The following is a 21,715-nucleotide window of genomic DNA, read 5'->3' on the forward strand; positions in this document are numbered from 1 at the left end:
TTTCCAATATTCGCCATAAATTCGTTTCCTCGCCACGGCCAAACCGTTCGAGATATCAAAAATCCCCTGGCAATTTATCATCCTCCATGTCTTGACTTCATGCACACTGAGTTTCGTGGCGAGTGGTTGAATCGTCTAGGAGGAGTATTTTAAATTCCATTGAATGCGTTTTTCTAACTACCCCAAATAGCCGACTTCCTGTTGGGCTGGGGTAAAAAGTCAGAGCATGAAGGATATATGAACCGATGAGATCTATAAGTGTAACGAGTTTCATATTATTTCATGCAAGCGTGTTTGATTTATGGACCAAGTTTTCGGACCCCGTTGCAGGGGGCACTGTCGAGCCCCCCTGCCACGCCCGGGTACCAGCTTCAGTCCGGCTCTAATGGCCGCGGGTTCTGACCAGTGTGCAAAGTTTCAAGAGTTTTTGAGCACGTTAAGGCCCCCAAAAGTGCCCGAATAGTCGTAAGAAAAATAATAATATTAATCCGAAGGAAAACAATAGGGCCTTCGCCCTTTCAGGGCTTGGGCCCTAATAAAGAAGAAGAAGAAGAAGAAGAAGAAGAATAAATAATAATCCTAAGAAAAACAATAGGGCCTTCGCCTTTTCAAGGCTTGGGCCCTAATAATCCGAAGGAAAACAATAGGGCCTTCGCCTTTTCAAGGCTTGGGCCCTAATAAAACAGAGTTATACAACCGAACTGTTACAGTGATAGATTTTGCAGGTTTCTTTAAGGAATATATAAAGTTCAAAAGAACAACATTATAAACAACATTGTAACATAATAAAAGATTTGATAAGGTCATTTGTAATTTTACTGTCAACAATGCATCATTTTACAGTGTAGTAGTAAGTAAAATTGCAGAATAGTAAGGTAACAGTTAACCCAGTTAACCATTTTTTGTAGATCCTGGACGATTGTATTTATTGCACCTTTAAAATAAAAATGAACTGCAAATGTGATTTAATATTCCTTTATTCTCAGATGTAGCTGTGGGGGCACCTGGCTCTGGTGAAGGAGGTCAAGTGTTTATTTACCTGGGTCAGAGTGATGGTTTGACCACCCAGTATGTTCAAGTCATCGAGAGCCCGTTTCACACCCTCGTAGATCCTCCAATGTTTGGCTTCAGCGTGAGAGGAGGGATAGATATTGATGATAATGGATATCCAGGTATGTGATATATTACTTGAAAATATTTGAAAAGCATTCATGCATTATTCCTTCTCTGGAACACAAAAAGAGGAACAATAAAGAATACAATGACATGCATACAATGAAAGCACCACACAATGTACCGGTAAACACTTTTTTTATTCTATGGATCTCCTTTTGTGTTCAATCCTTCCATTGAGTGGTACAGGTTTGGAACATCATGATGGGGACCGGTTTAATTTTTGGGGTAAACTTAATTCAATACTCACATTTACTTTATTTATTTTAAAAAAAAAATGCCTCAAATAATTTGTCAGCAAATTGTAGCTCTTTTCACCTAGCTCAGAACCTTGAGATCACTGTTCACCTCCCATTATCTTCTATTAAAATCTGACCAGGAAACTTCAGCTAGGTCACTGCATCAAAATACCATAACCTCCTCAGCAACCCCTTATAGCCATCTATGAGTCATGCTTGGAGTACATAAATAACCGGATGATAGAGCCAACAAAAGCTTCAGAGACTGTCCTCAAAGTTCGAATGTCTGTTGTGAACAATCTCAACTAACAGCCCTTTCCCACAATCCCTTGGGAGGAGTAAAGAGCTGTCTGGGAGTCTCCATGAGACAGGAATGCTTTAGTCAGAGCCACAGCACTCTTAGTACGGATGTAAATGGAAAAGGGCTCTGACACTGGGGTCCAGTGTGGACATGGCAATGCTTTTTGACACAAAACACCTCAATCTCTTAAGAGGGACTCTTGGTCCTCTTAGGTCACTTATACAGACAAAGTAGTCCCCACAGTTATTTAAAATTTAACATGGCTGTCTTGTCAATCCCTGTTTCACTCACTTTGTGGTGTTTTCTGAGAGATTTCTAAATTTCAAGGCATATGCTTTGTTTGTTTTTCTTCCCTTTAGATCTCATCATTGGTGCTTGGGGTGCGAGCAAAGTGGCAAGCTACAGGTGCTAATTTAAAATCATCTGAATTACTGCAAATACCCTTAAATTCTTTATTGTAATCAAATGGCCATATACGCTTCATCCTTTTCAGTAAATTTGTCTAAAGCAGAGGTTCTCAACTGGTTTTGCTTCAGGACCCGGAATTTACATTTGCAAAACACAGTGCCAAAATTACTGAAACATATGAGAGTAAACCAAAGAATTTCCTTTTATCCTTGAATCCTTTATTATATTATTTTGTGAATTATATATGATATGCATTAAGCAGCTTTTCCCTGCTGGGGGTCGTGACCAACCAATTGAGAACCACTGATCTGAACTATGATTCTGTGTGTTGGATCAATAATGTGTTTGACTTTATTAGAGCACAGGCTGTTGTGAGGACACAGGCTCGACTCTTATTCTTCCCTGAACTTTTGAACCCTGAAGACAAATTGTGTCGAGTCCACCAGAGCAGCACCTTCATTACTTGGTAATGTTTCTGAACTTAGTGCAATAGACAGCTTTACTGTGTCATCATGATTCAAGAGGCTGGCATTCAAAATGCTTGACTATAGTCAGCTATAAAAAAGCTTCTCAAGGATTAGAAGAGTTCGTGTGAGGAATGGTACAGTGAGCTATTGATACACCCACATCCTTTTTACTTACAGTAGGAGTAATCTCAATACATCAAGGACTTCCATTGATCAGTAATCCATATTTTCTGCATGCTTTGAATTTCAACCCACATGGTTGTGGTACTTCTATCGAATATCTATCATCTCCACTTCTTTTCTCTTTTTCCTTAGCTTTATAATTATGGCATGCATCAGTGTATCTGGACACAGAATTCCTGAGGAGATTGGTATGTAATCCATATGAAATAATTGAGTATTAAACAGAGCGTTTCATCGGCAGGAAAACATTGTTCTAAAAGTGATTCCAACTATCGTTTCTCATTGCCGTTAAATAGTTCTGGTTTGAACTCTGCTATTCATTTTACATTTAAAACTATATCTCTATTGTTATAGTTATCGTCCTTGGTGTGAACAAGCCTTTATTAGAGTTTTGAATTCAGCTTATTGTACACATAAATGGTCTGAAAAGAAAATATTTAGGGTGCATTAAAGGTGTTATCAAAGATTTGCAGGTGTTTCAGCTTTTTGCTAAACATTTCCTCTAGTTCTCAACACAGAGCTTCAGCTGGACAGGATGAAGCAGAGCATGGCCAGACGAACACTCCTACTGGACACCAACCAGCCATACGCCAACTTCCAACTCTCGGTGGAAAGAAACTCAGGAGATGTCTGTATGAACTTCACGGCCTACCTACTGGTGTGTTTCATCAAAATGTTGATGCGCTGGAAATGTGACCTGTGGATAAGAGGCACAAGTCCTGTGACCATGTTGCATGACACTGAATGTTCTAAGTGCTTTTGAGAATACAAACACTATACACACATAAATTAGATCTAGTTTGCTCAGAGCACCAATAAAAAATGAAAACAAGAATGCTTTTGTGCTCCCAGCTGCACAACGGGTCATTCATGTGACCTCTCTGCAATCAAATTCTCTGAATGATCCTTTTTTTTGTCATGTAAAATGCAAGATGTTAATGTTGCAGTGTGTTTCGTGAGTTATCATTCATCTCAATCCTTTCCTTTTAAGCCTGAGTTTAAGGACAAGCTAAGTCCAATCTTCTTCTCGATGAACTACAGTCTGGCTGACTCCCAAGATGCAGTGCTGCATGGACAAAGTGTCGCTTTTGGACAGGTGAAGGCTGGAACATAACGTTTTTGTTGTTACAATGACATATTTATTAACATTAACCTGTTGAAATTTTTTGTTGCGTCTAGGCAAGGATAATACTAAACTGTGGTCATGATAACATCTGTATTCCAGACTTGAAGCTGAAAGCAGTGGCGTAAGATCATTTGTTAGCTACAGTATAGATATGAAATGGTTACAGACATTTATCTTAAGCAAACCTTTATCTAAAACAGGTCAACAGAACCAATCCTGATCGGCGATGAGAATCCAGCACTGATTATTATCGAGGCCAAAAATCAGGGAGAGGGAGCTTACGAGACTGAGCTATATATCAGCCCGCCAGCGCACACACACTATCAGGGTGTTGTGAGCAACCGGGAGGTGAGGGTTTAGTCATTTTTCTTGTTGTTTGTTGTTGATAGCTACAGAACATTAAAGGGATAGTTCACCCAAAAATGAAAATTCTGTCATCATTTACTCACCCTCAAGTTGTTCCAAACCTGTATGAGTTTCTTCCTTCTGCTGAACACAAAAGAAGATATTTTGAAGAATGTCGTTAACCAAACAGTTGACGGTGGCCATTGACTTGCATAGTATTTTTTTTCCATATGTAAGTCATTGGGGACTTAACCGGGGTTGATAACACAGTGATATTTATTTCTTGCTTTATTTATAATCATATTATACTAATCATATTTTAATTGTATTATTGCGAATTAGCTCATGATTATATTTTTCAGTTAAGTTTTTGCAATTTGATGTGCTTTTGTCATTTTATTTCTATTTAGCTTTCATTTCTATTTAGCTTTATTTTAGTTTTTCAGTTTTAAATTTAGTAATGCTATTATTTCAACGTAAACTTATTTATAGGGATGCACAATATATCGGTCACCATATCAGTATCAGCCAATATATGTTCATTTTTAATGTTATTGTTATCGGCCCGATAAGAAAAATTGGCCAATATATTAAAGGGATTGTTCTCCCAAAAATGAAAAAAAAAAAATAGCCCATGATTTACACACCCTGAAGTCATCCTAGGTGTATATGACATTCTTCTTTCAGATGAATACAGTCGGAGTTATATTAAAAAATGTCCTGGCTCTTCCAAGCTTTATAAATGGAGTGAATGGGTGTCTGATTTTGGAAGTCCTCTATTCCATCTATTCATGATAAAAGTTAATTTTTAATACAACTCCGAATGTATTCGTCTGAAAAAAGAATGTCATATACACCTACTGTAGGTTGGCTTCAGGGTGAGTAAATCATGGGCTAATTTTTAACATGGGATTATTTCCTTCAGCTTAGAAACTTTAGATGCACACTGTTCACCATAAGGGTTTTGAAATGCTTGAAATATGATTGGAATCACTTCAAAAAAAGAAAAAAGTAAAGTGCAACATGTGCTGTCATTTAGTTGTCACCGATTAGGTGGCTGTAATCAAGCGCACAATGAAGGAGATACTATAGGAGACTCATTGTTTTATTTAACAATAACAACACTGGTACAAGGTTTGTCTAAACTCAAATGGTACAGATGGTGGTATATATTCTTCACGAAAACAAGATCTCCAAACAGATCATATTTTTAAGAAACTGTCTTCCACTGGCCAGACAACTAGATCAAGCCTAACAAATGATATCTGACTGTCCCCTTTCTGTCAGCACACTTATTTTATGTTCATGTGAAGTAGCATTATTGCCGAGTTGTGTCACATAAGGTGTAAAATGTGTTTTGCAGGACTTCAGTCACTTGGTGTGCGGTCAGAAGAAGGAGAATGGCTCAGTCATTGTGGTTTGTGATCTGGGAAACCCCATGGAGGGTGAACATCAGGTCAGGGTGACATAATCAACATAATAACCCACCTCAAATCATTTGACCATTCATGATAAGCCTGTTGTAAAACATTTTGCTCTCGGTTGTTTTCTCTCATTTAGCTGAAAGCGGGTCTTTACTTCAGCATGGGTGGTCTGGAACAAGTGGAGAACCACATCACATTCCAAATGCAAATACGAAGGTGTGAACACACACACACACACACACACACACACACAAACATCTGTGCTGTTAGCAAAACAAAACAGGGGAAAAAAATGTGTCTGCTCCATAACAAACGCTTTCTGGTACGTTTTGCCCATGATGACAATGATTATTATCTTCTGTTTCTTGGTCTCTCTCATTGTTTTCAGTAAGAACAGCCAGAAACCAGACAGTAACCTGGTCCAATTGCAGGTTAATGTTACTGCTGCAGCTTCCCTGGAAATACGTGGGTTAGTTCTACTGTCATTTTCTCATAATGTATCATTTTAAAAAGTAAAATTTTCTTTTTGAATATTCTTTCTCACTCTTCTGAAAGTAAAACTGGTTTGGTTCATGTTTGAATGACCATTTAATTTCTTCATTACAGAATCTCTTCTCCTGTTGACTGTGTTCTGCCTATTGCTAAATGGGAGCCAAAGGATTATCCAGAAGACTTGAATGAAGTAGGCCCACTCGTAGAGCATGTATATGAGGTAATATTCTCAGTCTTGGTCTAGGATTATTGTTAACACCTTCACTTAAGCTGTTTTACCATACTTATGCACAAGTTTCTAATTTCCTGTCTCAGCTAAGAAATATGGGCCCCAGTCCAGTGAATGCAAAGCTTACACTGGAGTTTCCTGTTTCACAAAACGAGTCCTATCTGCTATATGTATTTGCTAATGCCTCCCAAGAGCTCATCTCCTGTCAAACAGACTACTCCAACATCGACCCACGTGGGGTAAGAGTGCCCCCTACTGACGATGATTTTGAAACTAAACCCCCTGAATAAGTCATTTGTTGTTATATACTTTATTATACTAGTATACTTTATTACTCTATTGAAAAAGCACGGCAATATCTGTAAACACTGATGTACAGTGGTGGTACTATGGTACAGTGTTAACATGTGCATAACATTTAATAACTGATGATTACCATAATCATTTACATTGGTATGTAAACATGTTTGGTATGTACAAGATGTAATAAAAACATATTTGTTGATCCTGGAACAACATTCCAATCAACCAATCAGATTTGAGGTACAAGTTTTTCAGTTAATGTCAAGTTTAGGCTTTGGTGCTTCTACATCAGTGTTATTCACCTATCATTTCCCTCTGAAATTCATTTCACCTATCATTTCCCTTATCCTTTAGGGATAACTTATGGATAGGGTTAGGTTTAGAGATAGGGATGAGGTTAGGACTACATTTTCAGACATGAAATGTCGTTCCAGGATTAACAAAATATTTTGACTCAGGAACATGTCTTACTTGGCAAAAAAAAAAAAAAAAAGGTACTGTGGTATAACCATGGTACCATGTACAAAGTATCATGATATATTTTTGTGATACCATTTATTTATTCAATGGCAATAAACATTACACTACCTATTTATCACAGTTGGTGAAGCTGGTGTCCTCCAACGTCACCGTAGGCCAGGTTCATCATTTCAACAGACGCGACCTGTCGCAAAAAACTGAATATGAGCAGCAGTGGCAACATGCAGTTCATGTGGTACAGAACCTTCTATTACATCATTGTTTATATAAAAATATATATATATATTATATATATATATATAGTATAAACACCGTTCAAAAGTTTGGGGTTGTAGATGTTTTTTATGCTCTCCAAGGCTGCATTTATATGATCAAATATACGGTAAAAACATTCATATTGTGATATATTATTACAATTTTAAAATAACTGTTTTATGTTGTAATATATTAAGTATTTTCCATTCTTTAGTGTCACGTGATCCTTCAGAAATGATTCTAATTTGCTGATTTGGTGCTCAAGAAACATTTATTATTATAAACAATGTTGAAAAAAACAGTTGTGCTGCTTCATATTTTTGTAGAATCTATGGTACTTTTTTTCAGGATTCTTTGATGAATAGAAAGTTTACAAGAACAGCATTTAATTCAATTGAAAATTATTTTTGTAGCAATGTAACAAAAAAAGTGTTACAGTCACTTTTGACTAATTGAATGCATCCTAACTGAATAAAGTGTTTTTTTTGTTAAACGAACCCAACTTAGAAAAAGAACCCAAACTTTTAAACAATATTTTATTTTATTTTTATTTTATTTTACAGTAATGTTGTGATTCTTCTTGACCAATAGAGAGTGATATCACAGACCGTTCTTGTAAACAGAAGCTGCTTATTCATTCAGATTTTGACATTTCTAATGTTAGGCACTTAGCATGTGCAGATGCCTCCATCTTTCAGGACTCATAAAATTATATTTTAAAATAGTAATGAATTTAATGTTAAATATTGCTTTATCTCTCACTGTGCAGAACTGCTCTAGTGGTGACCAATGTCTTCTGTTTGAGTGTGAGGCCGCGGGACTGCAGAGAGATGAGAGAGCCATCGTAAGAGTGATGAGCAGGCTGTGGGTACAAACCTTCTTAAAGGTGGGCCAAACTTTAAAGATCAAACTCTAAACATTTAAAGAAGTTGTCTAATAATCACACCCCTTTCTCTCCCTATTTGTATCTCCATTCTCTGCTCAGAGACCATATGTAAATTACATTCTTCACTCCACGGCTCACTATGAGGTGACAGATGTGCCCTCAAAAATCCAGCCAGTTGTCCTGCCCAGAGGAAAAGCACAGGTGAGACATCAGTTCTTTAGGTTGTATCACATAATATATGCAACTCATCTTAAACCCCCTCATAAACTCTATCTAGACACATACAAATATAGTATGGAGACGGCCAGATGGACAAGAGGAGGTTCCTGTGTGGTGGATAGTAGTGTCAGTCATCGCTGGACTCCTGCTACTGGCTGGCCTGAGCACCATCTTCTGGAAGGTACTTCTATATGTTGAACAGCAGAGGGTGCTTTGTCTCATATAGGCCTCCGGGCCAACAACAAACAAAGCTTATCAATGTAAAACAAACACAAATGTGATAGCACATAAATCTCCATCCATGTTAACATACGACGTTGTTTTAAGGTGGGATTTTTCAAGCGTAACCGTCCTCCATGTGACGGTGATGATGATGACACGCAGCAACTGAGTGGTGAACAGAACGAGATGTCAGACTGCAAATCTTGAGACTTATAATGCTTTTAAAGTTGGTTTGCTCTATTGTATTTATATTCTTTCTGCAGTGTATTAAACATGTATCATAGTGTGTGTGTGTGTGTGGGGGGGGTGGGGGGGGGGGGGGGTATTTGCATTGTCTCCAACCCATTGCCCTTTAAACATTCCTAGTATTTCAAGCAGGTGATGATTATCAGTAGAGATCACTGAGCTGTGGAACTGGCTATGAAAATTGAGCCTTTTTAATAAAACCATGAAATGCAATCGTCACATTAATTTAATCTCATTCATAAACTATTTGCACAGAAATTAATTATGCATATACTTCATAAATAATGCTTGTTGACTTTCACCAATCATTGTATTTTGGGTCTGTGTTTTTTGTTGTTTTTTCATTTTCAGTCATTAAAATGTCTTGTCTGCACTGCACTTGATTTCACCATATACAACATGTTCCTGGATCAACATCTTTGTATATCCTGGAACAACGTTCCAATCAACAAATCAGATTTAATGGACATGTTTACAGTTTATGTCAAGTTTAGGCTTACAAACAGGTTTTGGTGCTTCTACATCAGTGTTATTCACCTGTCATTTCCCTCTGATTTTAGGGATAACTTTAGGGATATGGTTATTACATTTTCGGACAGGAATGTTGTTCCAGGATTAACAAAATACTTTTTTTTTTTTTAAGGAACGCGTAACTCAGGACGTGCATGTAACTACAATGATTTGGGTTAATTAAACATGTTTTATTGCGTGCAAAGTTTCAGGGTGTGAGTACATTTGCATGGCCAGTGAGGTGAAATATTGAGTATAAGTAATATGAAGGGAAAAAACACCTCTTAAAAGTGCACTAGTTTAGCTAAAGACAATACTTGTCTGCCATCTTTACTTTGCGAGTGATTTTAATCATATTTATCAAATGCTCTGTTAATTTATGTATGTGTAAAACTTTTTCAATTATCAAAGAAAAGGTCAAGTCACCTTTATGCTTTATACAATACAGATTGTTTCAGAGCAGTTTTAGAAAAAAGATGCATCTCGGCTGACTGTTGTTCATCCGAAGTCAGTTCAGTGTTGATTCAGTTGCATTGTAAAGTTCATCAATTATTAAATTAGTTAATTTAATACATAAAGCAGTTCTGCAAAATCTATGTCATCGTCCAGTTCAGTTAACAGCAGCGTCAGTACATTCAGATCAATAATATTGTTGAATATTAAGTGTCCCCAACTAACCAAGCCAGAGGCGACAGTGGCAAGGGAACCCAAACTCCATCAGGTGACAGAATGGAGAAGGAAAAGAAAACCTTGGGAGAAATTCCAGGCTCAGTCAACGAAGGACTGGAAACGGCCTTCAAATTATTCAAATTTCAAGCGTTGTACGAGCCTCGGTCGACAGAGGGCGCACGGGAGCCCTGCACTTCAGGATCTCGCCCTCCCTCCATCTGGGACAACAGGACTGAAAGAAGCGGAGCAGCCGGACTCGGGAAGGGAGTGGGCATCAGTGGCAACCGCACTTTAGAGCAGTCCGTCTTCTGCCATCCCGCAAACAAACATGGATGAACTGTTACTTAAGGAGGATCTGACGATGCCGCTGTAAGAATGCGTCCACCGCACACCTCCCGTTCCTTTTTTCTTTTTCTTTTCCTCTGTAGTTCTTGGAGGACGCTGGCGAAATCACTGCCGACCCCAGGACCAGTTGGTGAGTTTGATTTGAGATTGTAGCATCCGTCTTTAAGCGGGATATATTTGTGTAGAGCGTGTAGGACAGAACATCGTTTCGCTGCTTTATTATGTAACTGCCGCATTTGGGCTCACAGCAATTTATCACGCGCCGTTGTTTTTGCGCACATTTACTTTAGAGCCTTATGGGAGTTACAGTTGGGAAACAAAGGATTTCAAACTGTTCGGCCCCTCAAATGACCCCTCCGTGCATATGTAAAGGGAAGAAGTTCGTTAAACACGCCTTGAGCTTCAGAAACACAGTTTTAGGCATTCTTATCTTAATCTAAAAAAGTGCACAGTATCTGGTAACTAATCGTTTCGCTTTTTCAAGCCCACCCATTTCATGAAAAAGAAAGTTAGCTGAGCGGCAACATTGTTACCTATCGGTCTCTCTAACTTCGGTAGTTCTTAATAATTTGAATTAATATATATGTATTTACGTTAAAAGTGTATATAGGGGAGACCTGGGCTAGTTGTCACACTTTTTATTCCAGAAAATATTTCTGTTTTTGAAAGTCAAAGTTTGTTGAGGTACAAATCCTTTTTGTAAAAATCTCTGTTTCCCCAGCTCCACCAGAGGAAAAAAGTTCATTGAACACATGTTGGTCTTTGTGACAACTTGCCCCAGTGAAAACATGTCACAGCATATTGTGGACTTGTCAGGTTAATTTAAAGAGTAGGCTATTATTATTATGAAAATGCATTAATCCAAATGTAAAATGTAACACATAGAAGAAATACCAAATCATTGTTTTGGCCAACAAATATTTAAATTTAAGACAGAGAAAAAAACACTTCTATTCAGCAAATATAGGGCTACGTACAATGCATGCACTCATATTTGAATCAGATTTGTTTGTCATTAATGTTAGTTTAAATAAATGTATTTTATCTTAAAATTAACATTAAAAAAAATATTAGCAAATCATTTTTAAGACAGTTCTACTTAAATGTACTTGCCAGTTTGTCAACATAGCACCAAGCAGATCTTTAAGAGCTGTTTGTTCAAACTCTTTTGTGAACCTCCTTTTTTCCTCAGCGACTTCCGATGAATATTAATGTGGGCTTGAAGCGTCTTTTCTCTCATGTGCACTGAGCAGCTCACAAACTCAGGCACAGATATCTTTGGCCTACTAGTTCTCCTGTATCTCTGAGTCATTTAAATACATACATGTAAAGTAAGCCTAAATACTTTAAACTTTGACTGTCAGCATTTGTCATTTTTTTCCGGTTTGTAATCTGTATTCTGAAAAGTCATCAGAGTTTTTTTAGCTGCATCAGAAGTTAATTTACCGCTAGTCTGCCTTTACTGGGACCCTTTGAAGAGAGACCTAAAGGTGAAGCCACATAATAAAACCATGTGTGAGTTCCCTGTTCTAGAGCTGAGAGAAACCTGGGAAGACGTTTTAAAAAGCCCTGGATCCTTTTTATTCGTGTTTTATTGTAAAGCAGTCTGCTGGAAAGGGCTCCGCTGACTAAGCTCTCCTTGTTGTGCTGATGGGAAACATTTAAATCAGAGTCCGTCAAAAACGTGATGTTTTCGCAAAGTCTTTTGACATATGAAAAAGTAAAGATTTAAAAAATGGATCAAGGCACACATTGAAACAAGAGTGCATTATCATATCCTTCCATGGTTAATTTTTTCAAAAATTGTCCAGGATCTTTTTATGCACATAAGCATGTCATACATATTAAAGAGTTGTTTTTGAAAATTAATTTGTTCTGAAAACCCAGTAAGAGATAATGTTATTCCTCATCTATCTATCCATCTGCCTGTCTGTCATCTGTTCATCCTTCCATCTATCTATCTATCTATCTATCTATCTATCTATCTATCTATCTATCTATCTATCTATCTATTATTCGTCCGTCCGTCCGTCCATCTATCTGTCTGCCTGTTCATCTATCTATCTGTCTGACTGTCTCTGTCCATTTATCTTCTGTCTGTCTCTGTCCATCTATCTATCTATCTATCTATCTATCTATCTATCTATATATCTATCTGTCCATCTGTCTGTCTGTCTGTCTGTCTGTCTGTCTGTCTCTGTCTATCTATCTGTCATCTGTCCCCCGCCCGCCTATCTACCTGTCTGTCATTCATCTGTTTTCAGATTTTTCAGGCTTTGTCATGCAGCATTATAGTTTGTCTAACATAGACTTGGCTTATAGGATTCAAAGACTTCTTCTTAATTCCTCTAAAGTTTGTACTTTTTAAAGTGCGATATTGTTGAAATGAATCTGATTATTTTCTCAGCACTGCATAAAATAAGTTGTCAACTCACTCTTTAAACACAATAGCAGGATGGCAGGGCAGCTTCCTGGCACTTCTCTAGTTTCATCATGACATTCAGGAAATTTGACACTGATTTTCACTTACGTCCTTGTGTACATATAGGATTTTTTTTGTGTTTTTTTTTTTGTGAACATGAGGGAAAGGGTTGAGTTTTGGTTGTGTGAATCGTATTGAGGCATCAGATGTTTGTTACTGACACACTCTAAAGCATCTACCAGAGCGTGAAATAATGTTATCCTGATGGGTTTATGCAGTGGCAAGGCACGCACATCCCTGTCCTAATCAAGCTGACACCTAGAGCCGCCACCTCTGATTCGGGACAAAGGCCTGGCGAGGGAAGGCCAGCCTAGACACTAATGCAAACTGGCATGCTGGAGATTTTAGAGCACCCATCTTTGCCTTTAGGCAGGTGTTGACCCTGACCATTTTGCAGTTTTAAAAACAGCTGTATTGTTCCTCTTATAATAGTTTTTGGTTTATATTCAAATAAGAATTGGGGTGGTTTCATTGAAACGTTTGAAAAAAGTTGTTTTGCTCTTCCGTTTTGTCTTGTGTTCATGATTGTGTACCGTCCAGTCGCCACATAGTAAGTCATTGCATTGTCAACTTCCAGTAGATTTCATGAGATTCCCCTTAAGGGGGTTTTACATCCTCCTCTCATGCAAAGTCGAGTGTTGCCATGACAGCACTTGTTTGAGTGCTGCCCCGGCTTGCCACTCTATGCTTTTATTTGGGACACAATCGCTGCATTGTTCTGCATGATGCTTTTATAGATGTCATCGAAACTTGTATGACTTTATGCAGCTCCAGTGAAATCAAATCAGCCATGATTTCAATTACAGATCGTTTTATAATTGACCATACATATAATATATCCCATACATTTGTAATGATAACTTATAAAGACATGTCTACTGTGGGCAACGAGGTTGTTAAATGATGGTATATCAGCTGGCATTATTTCAACACGTTTTTATCATCGAAATTCCTAGTAAAAAATTACATTCCCCATAATTCTTCAAAGAAATCGCCATGATCAGACAATTGTAACAAGCCAAAAACTGTTGATGACTAAAGGTGTTCATTAACTCTTTTCCTGCCAGCGTTTTAGCCAGCCAGCGTTTTTGATAATTTTCGCGAAGGCCCCATGAATATTTTATAGTGTAAATATCTGAACATGCAATATTTCAAAAGAAAGAACAGAGCATCTGCTTTTAAACAAAAAAAAGTTTTATTCTAGGGTTAATGCATTCTTTTTTTATCAACTTGAATGTGGGTAAGTTTCATAAAGAAAGCTACATTTTGAGCCAAAAGCTGAGAAAATTGCGTTTTTGTCAAAGACTACATCCAGATCGGAATCAGACCGATAATCCAAAAAATATAGATTGAGTTGATCGAGTCCATTAACACCACTAATGCTTGCACAGTCCTATAGCATTTCATGACATTTGACATTTCATTCAGGAACATTGGGCAGGTTTGATTTATATGCTGTTTAGTGTTGATGATTGCGTTATTTTACATATGCATATGCTTATGCTTTCACTTGTTTCTGCTTCTTCTTCGCATGTCTTTTGATCAGGAGATTCTGTAATCTATTCTATAAGATTATGTGTAATAGCGCCCTCTACCATATAACAGCGAAAAATCCAGAAAATCCATCAAAGGCAGGGAAGCATCGTCTCATAAATGATCAATTCCATCAGTGGTGGGGAAAGAGTTATCTGAGCAAGGAGTTTAACTCTTTATCTGCCCGCCCGCCAGCCAGCGGCAGCATTGTTGATCATTTTCATAAAAATGTCATGGCCCCCAGAATATTTTGTTGTATGAATATTTGAACATGCAATATAACAGAAGAAATAAGAAATAACAGAGCCTCTGCTTTTAAACAAACAAACAAAGAACATTTTATTCTAGCTTCGTGCATTATTTTTTTTAAATCAAAACTTGAATGTGGGTAATTTTCTTTAAAAAGGCTCCTTTTTACAGAAAGCTGAGAAAATCACATTTTTGTCAAAGACTCCATCTACTAACAAATGGAGTAGATATAGTCCATCAACACCCCTAAAGCTGCACAGTCCTAACCGCTATAGGTCGACATTTCATTCGGTAACGTTAGGCAGTTTTGATTCATATGCTGTTTAATGTTTGATAATCGCATTATTTTACATGCCCATATGCAATGCTGTTTAGAGTTTAACTTGTGTTGGAATGGTTCCATTAACCACTATTAGAGAGTGATATGAAGTGAATTGAGTGATTTTGCCAATTTAAAGCACCTGCTTTGGCAGGTCATAGAAAGGTCTTTCTGAGGTGATGACGTCATGTGCTTTGACAGCAGATCTTTTATTTAAGGCTCTTTATAGCTGGGACTGTTTGTGGGCGGAAGGGTACTGAATAGCTTGGCAGGATTTTCTGGTTACACGGGCCGTCACATCTTTAAGGAGTGTGCGTCTGGCCATCAGCCCACCATGAACTCCCCAGGCAGCTGTTCAAAGGTAGGAATTTCTTTGTTGACACCAGACACCCTCGCGCTTAGAGGAAACGGCAGATTTATCAGCAGCAGAGCCCCTGTAAACCTGACCTCTGAGGAGATCCTGCTTCACATCATCACAACGTGTCTGGATGTTTTGATTGGTGGGCGTGAAAAGCTTAGGGAAAATGCCTGAAAAATTGGAGATTACATCATCTACATTAAACCCAAGACGGCCCTTTGCCCATGAAACACACTACAGCCAGACATCTTCTAGCACAGCAGCTTGTTTATTATGTTAAATCTGTGTTTTTGCTCAGTATTGTGTCTAATATGAGTTTAGTGATGTTTTGAAACAGTAATCTGGATTAGGCTTTAAAAAGGGTTTCTAATTTTGCTTGTAATCCTTTTTCGTCATGCAGTATTCTTAGCAGACTGTTACAGTTACTGTTTGGCAGCTCGTTCAGTGGAAATAAATAAAATGTAGTAATGAAAAGAGGAACGGTTCAATCATGTTATAGTTGATGCTCAACATATAAATATTCATGTTGTAGTTAACTATCTGTTAAAAGTCATTTTAAATCTCGTACTTGGCTCTCTAAATGTTAAGCCATGTTTTTGTTTTTATTCAGGATATGTTTCTGCTGAAGCTTTTTTATTCTTGGTAAATTGTCTAAATCTTTTTCTTTTTTTAAGTGCCTACCATTGACAGATGAAGCAAGCAGTCTTGTGAATTTCAGGCTCGACATTTCAAACATTTCCTTGAGCAGAAGTCTATATAAATTCCCTGAGCAACAATGGGTTCATTAGAGCTGAGTCAACACATTTCTGCTGTGCTTTTCCTCTCCGGGGTTGTATCAACACCTTCAGAGACCTTAGAAGATATTTTTTCACTTCCAGCAAAATCTGGCACTCTGGATGACTGGTTTATTTTTGCAGCCCTTTAAATCTGTAAAGATGCCAGAGCGTACAAGCTAAATGTGTACCAAGTCACAAGTCAGACCTTGAGCTTTTTGATCTTATATTGCTTTTTTTTTTTGGGATCCTAGCAGTGTTTTTTTCCTCACATAACAACCAACATGTAGAAAATATCTGCAAAAGCTCCTGGTTTATAAGCATCTCATGAGGAGACTAGGACCACGTGCATCTCAAAGTGTTATCACATGAAGAGTGGGTGTGCTCTAATATTAGCATAGAACAAATAGGAGTGTGTTTTCTGTTAGATGGGTGGTTTTTGTGTTGTTGTTGTTTTTTTTGTCTAACTATTGCATAACGTTTTGTCCTGCTGAGCAGGACCTGAGTTACTGTTTTCCTGAACAAAGGACATCATCCAGCTGGTGCTTAGGGAAAGGGTGAGGCTTTTTGGAAATGATTTATGAGATGTACTCAGGACTCTCCAAACCGTCTTATATGGGTTTGGAGACCGTATCTATCTATCTATCTATCTGTCTGTCTGTCTGTCTGTCTGTCGTGTCCATCCTTCATCCATATGTCTGTCAGAGGTTAGAGTTTGCTCTTAATAACACACACACAAACGTTTTGCCAGACCCCCAAAAAACAAAGTCACATGAGACACAGACATATTTTAACCGTATGAATACTGGGAACTATATTCTCTGAAGGCGAAGCACTGCTACTTGGGCGGAGTGATAACCGCAGCACCTGAGACGCGCCGTGGTGAGGAGCAGAGAGTTCGTTCAGAGCGCGTCTCAGGTGCTGCGGTTATCACTCCGCCCAAGTAGCAGTGCTTCGCCTTCAGAGAATATAGTTCCCAGTATTTATACGGTTAAAATATGTCTGTGTCTCATGTGACTTTGTTTTTTGTACACTCTGTGACTATACAAAGCACAACATGTAAATAGGAAAATGTTTGCGTTATTTTGTCACTTATTTGGATTAGTATGCTAGCTGCAACCATTTACATCCAGTCTTTGTGCTAAGCTAGGCTAGCGGTGGGTGCGTCAAACAGACTTATAGCACGCACGGAGATGAAAAAGGTATGTATGGACTTATCTAACTCTGGGGGATAAGGTGAATATGCTAAAGTCCCAAAAAGTCGGAGTGTTCCTTTAAATATTGCTTAATGGCCACTGTGTTTTGAATTATTTTCCTTACTACCGGTAATTCTATATATAATTTTTGTCATTTTAAAATTATTTTATTGTTTTTATATCTTTATTTATTTTGAAAATAAGGTAACATTTTAGTTTAGGGTCCAATTCTCACTCACTATTAACTAGTTGCTTATTTATTAGTTGGCTGTTTATTAGTACATATAAAGCACATATGAATGCCTTATTCTGCAAATACCATATTCGACAATCCTATTCCTACCCAATACCTACCTTACTAACTTTTAATAAGCAGCACTAAGAAGTTTATATAGAAAGGCAAAAGTTGTACTTAATAGTTAATACTGAGAATTGGACCCCAATCTAAAGTGTGGCTGAAAATTAAAATACAATTCATTAATTTATGAGTTAGTTTATAATTAATTACATAAAAAAAAGTTTATATTACTTTATATATTTGCATTCTTGTGTAAATGTAACTATTTTGCGGTTTCCTTCTCTTATAATACAGAACATTGCGTCACTGACCACGCCATCATTCACATAATCATAAGATATTTCGTATATTTTTGTTTTGGCTGCTTATTATGTGGACACTTGTGCACATCACTTTAGCAACAGTAAAATATTTAATTTACAAATCATAGTATGTATTATGTTCTGGCCACATCTTTATGCTTTTGGTGCTGATTGAATATTCATTTTGGACCCTGCTACCATAAGTAGCCTACATCACTGTCTGTGTTTTAGCACTGAAATGTGCTGTTTATTCAGCCCTCACAGTAAGGATACGGCTTTATGTCTGAGCAGTGAAACCCAGTGGTTTTGGCAAACAGGGCTCCTGACAGGCAGACATTCCTGCTTGCCTATTAACACATCATCTGCCTGCCTGAAAAAACAACAGGGTGGTCTGGAGCCATTGGTGACACCAGGACCACCTCTCAACCAGTTAATACCACCTTTTTTCACATGGGTGTAACCTGTGTTTCTGGAGAAATGTGTTTTGTAGGACTTCCTAACTTGACCATCTTTTCCCATTTTCAATTCTGCCGTAACACTTGCCCGAACAATCAGGCTTTACAATACAAAACCAGAGATAAAGATGTATAGAGATTTGCATAAAAAAAGTTTAAAAAGCATAACTTAATGGTTTATATTGATAATTGTGCCATTTGAGATGTGTATGGTCTGTTAAGTGGTACTAGAAGACAATTCAACGGGGTAGAAATGTTGAAAATGTTTATTATCCAAAAGTGAGACTTTGCAAACTGCTGGCAAATGCCCATTAGTGCTTCAGTCCGAGTGCTGTGTCTCCATGCAGTCTCATCAGCTGCCTATAACAGAGACACAGCCGGCAGGGAAACGCTGACGGCCACTGTGAGTGAGTGGAAGAGATTTCGCTCCCTAATACAAGCAAATAATGAAGTGCTGTTTGTTTTAAAGAGACTATCACAGAGGACAGGACTAAACATGGAAAGAGTAGAAAAATGTAGGGTTCGTTTTCACTTTCCACTCAAAGTTTGAGTTTTAGTTTTCAATAAACATTTAGTTGAGGTAAAATTAAGTTTTTCTGTGAGTTCAGGTTTCCGCTGAGGCTGAGAACTTTTATGTCGCAGAAATGTTTCCTGGATTATTTGCGCCTTGCACTTCGACTCAAACAATAGACAGGAAATGGAATTGTGTGCAGGAAATCCTTGTGGCTGAGTGGAAGTGAAGATTCTTTAAATTTTGTTTTTAAAAGCCTTTTCAGCTCTGTTAACGTTCCTCTGAGGAATCATGAATGTGTAATACAATATAATAATAATATATGGAAACCATATAAAAAATAAAAAAAAATATATATATTTTGTATATATAGTGTATATATATATAGTTAAACCTTTATATACAGTTAAAGGGTATATAAAGGTTTTAATTCATGGTTTTATTTAAAAATGTGTGTGTGTGTGTGTTTGTGTGTGTGTGTGTGTGTGTGTGTGTGTGTGTGTGTGTGTGTGTGTGTGTGTGTGTGTGTGTGTGTGTGTGTGTGTGTGTGTGTGTGTGTGTGTGTGTGTGTGTGTGTGTGTGTGTGTGTGTGTGTGTGTGTGTGTGTGTGTGTGTGTGTTATATTCTTTGAGTGAGTGTGTGTATTCAGCATTTCAGCATGTGAGTTATTTGTGGTGCCTTAAGGCTGATTTATACTTCTGCGTCGAACTAACGCTGTAGCTACGCCGTAGGCTGTGTGTAGCGCGCGTACCCTGACGTGCACCTCTCCAAAAATGTAACAACGCGTCAATTCTACGCGGACGCAAGCGCTCGGGTTTCACACGCTCCCTCTGCATGTGTAATTGCGCGTCAACGCGGACAACAACGCAGAAGTATAAATCAGCCTTTAGGGGGCTTGAATGGTCAAATACACACATGTATGTGTCAAAATGCCTGTCTTTGCAAGTATCCTTCTAAGCACAGATGTTTATGTCTTAAATGAAGGTAGACCTTTAAAAAAAAAAACGCATGTGTAACAGTATATTTGATCCGTGCTTTCACTCTTAAAGTGACAGCAGCCTAATAAACCTCTAGCCGTCTGTCATTAATGTTAATCAAAGAACAAAAGACAAAGAGAAAATCTCTCACTGCTCTTGACTGAATCACTTTTGTAACTTTATATATTAATAAATGTATTTTTAATTTACACAGTGAAGACTACTATGCAGTGTTTTTTTACCTTTTTTTATTACTTTATACAATTTATAGTGTTTCTGATTTCTAGTGCTTGAAGTTTATCAGCTAAGTCTTTTTCATTTGTCTTCATTCTATAGTTTTTGTTCTATGGCTTTTACTTTGTTTCTTTGATCTTATTTTATAACTGACTGTTTACTTTTCTCCAGGAAGCTTGTTTTTTTATTTAGTTAGGCTTGTATTAGCCTATTTTTGTGATATTGAAATTGGTGATGAGAATTAGACAATTTCAATGGTATACGTTTTTTTTATATCAACCTTATTTAAAGCACAAATAACTATATTGTGATATACATTGTTATCGTAAAATAAAATGACTTGTATCGTGATATAAGATTTTGGTCATATCTCCCACCCCTAATCTGTGGTGTGGAATTAGATCTACAGCCCATCACTAACTCAAAGGATCTTATTTTCTGAACCGAACTTGTATCCCCTCACCAGGAAATGCAGGGACCCATTTTTTCCCACAGTTAGCCTGCTGACATCTCCTAGTATCCATGGTAACATGCATCAATTGACCCATTTAGAATCAAAAGAATGAGACGTTCTGAAGGACCCTGCAGCATGCAAGCGTGAACAGAAAGCAAAGTAAACATCGGTATGCGGTTCCGGTTGGAAAACGTGACTTTTAAAGTAAAAAGATTAATTAATAAAAATATATTTGCTTCAAACTTAAAAACTATATTTTAATGTATTTACAATATTTTTAACTTCATGAATCCAGACGTGTACCCAGATCTCCAAAAAACAGGGCAAAGACTTGCTATCTCCCTGGCATGTTTACATGTCTCTAAATGGCTTTTAAAAATTCTGGGGGGTGATGAACCAGGTCATCCGTTTCGAACAGTAAGCACATGTCCCGGAACTAAACCAGACAGCATTGCTGCATTTGCCCAGTGTCAATCGAACATGGTGGCAGACAATCTGGCTCACTGAGTAGAGACTCAACTGCACTCCGTGCTTTCTGGTCTTCTGTAAACAAACCAGAGTACTTCACGTGTCAGATCAGGACAGACACTTCTAAACATGGTCATGTCATTTGTTCAGTGTAGGTCACTGGGTCTCTAGAGGTTCTAAGATAAACTCTTAGTGAATGTGTAGGTCAATAAGTCAAGACTTGACAAAATTTTTGTACCATACACAGATATAGTCTTGTAGCTTTTGTTTGTGGTCCAGTTTACTTATCAATCAGTTAGAAAGGAAAAGATGGTCTGACTAATATGTAAAACTGGCAATCGTAGATTGAGGGACAGGTAGATTTGGAACAGATTGCACCTAGCTGGGTAATAGAACGATAAAGATAATTATTAATATATTTTTCCTTGACAAAACGATAACAAGAGTTCGATACATTTTCGATTGAATGTTGCTACTCGGCTAAAAAGTTCAAATGGTAGCAAAGCTTACTATAGCTGATGCATTTACTCGCTGGTCTCAGTCACACAACCACTAAACAGCGCTGTGAGATCCAGTGAGAACTT

At 37.7% G+C, this 21,715-nt stretch overlaps 2 protein-coding genes across 2 annotated transcripts in view; both read left to right on the top strand.

Annotated features, from left to right (window-relative positions):
• itga2b (integrin, alpha 2b) overlaps window positions 1-9,713 on the top strand; it is a 34,986-nt gene extending 25,273 nt beyond the window's left edge. Inside the window, exons 13-30 of the mRNA XM_079635440.1 lie at window positions 987-1,172; window positions 2,073-2,118; window positions 2,480-2,587; window positions 2,904-2,959; window positions 3,278-3,429; window positions 3,763-3,867; window positions 3,951-4,018; window positions 4,098-4,245; window positions 5,606-5,698; window positions 5,803-5,882; window positions 6,055-6,135; window positions 6,273-6,378; window positions 6,474-6,626; window positions 7,292-7,405; window positions 8,195-8,311; window positions 8,411-8,512; window positions 8,589-8,711; window positions 8,858-9,713. Coding sequence (XP_079491566.1) covers window positions 987-1,172; window positions 2,073-2,118; window positions 2,480-2,587; window positions 2,904-2,959; window positions 3,278-3,429; window positions 3,763-3,867; window positions 3,951-4,018; window positions 4,098-4,245; window positions 5,606-5,698; window positions 5,803-5,882; window positions 6,055-6,135; window positions 6,273-6,378; window positions 6,474-6,626; window positions 7,292-7,405; window positions 8,195-8,311; window positions 8,411-8,512; window positions 8,589-8,711; window positions 8,858-8,959 — 1,940 coding nt within the window. The 3' untranslated portion in view covers window positions 8,960-9,713. The remainder of the gene's footprint in view (window positions 1-986; window positions 1,173-2,072; window positions 2,119-2,479; window positions 2,588-2,903; window positions 2,960-3,277; window positions 3,430-3,762; window positions 3,868-3,950; window positions 4,019-4,097; window positions 4,246-5,605; window positions 5,699-5,802; window positions 5,883-6,054; window positions 6,136-6,272; window positions 6,379-6,473; window positions 6,627-7,291; window positions 7,406-8,194; window positions 8,312-8,410; window positions 8,513-8,588; window positions 8,712-8,857) is intronic.
• A 620-nt stretch (window positions 9,714-10,333) lies between these two features.
• fam171a2a (family with sequence similarity 171 member A2a) overlaps window positions 10,334-21,715 on the top strand; it is a 36,641-nt gene continuing 25,259 nt past the window's right edge. Inside the window, exon 1 of the mRNA XM_079635441.1 lies at window positions 10,334-10,652. Within this exon, the coding sequence (XP_079491567.1) occupies window positions 10,553-10,652 (100 nt within the window). The 5' untranslated portion in view covers window positions 10,334-10,552. The remainder of the gene's footprint in view (window positions 10,653-21,715) is intronic.

This window comes from Phoxinus phoxinus, assembly GCF_949152265.1.
Source record: "Phoxinus phoxinus genome assembly, chromosome: 1".
NCBI lineage: Eukaryota > Metazoa > Chordata > Actinopteri > Cypriniformes > Leuciscidae > Phoxinus > Phoxinus phoxinus.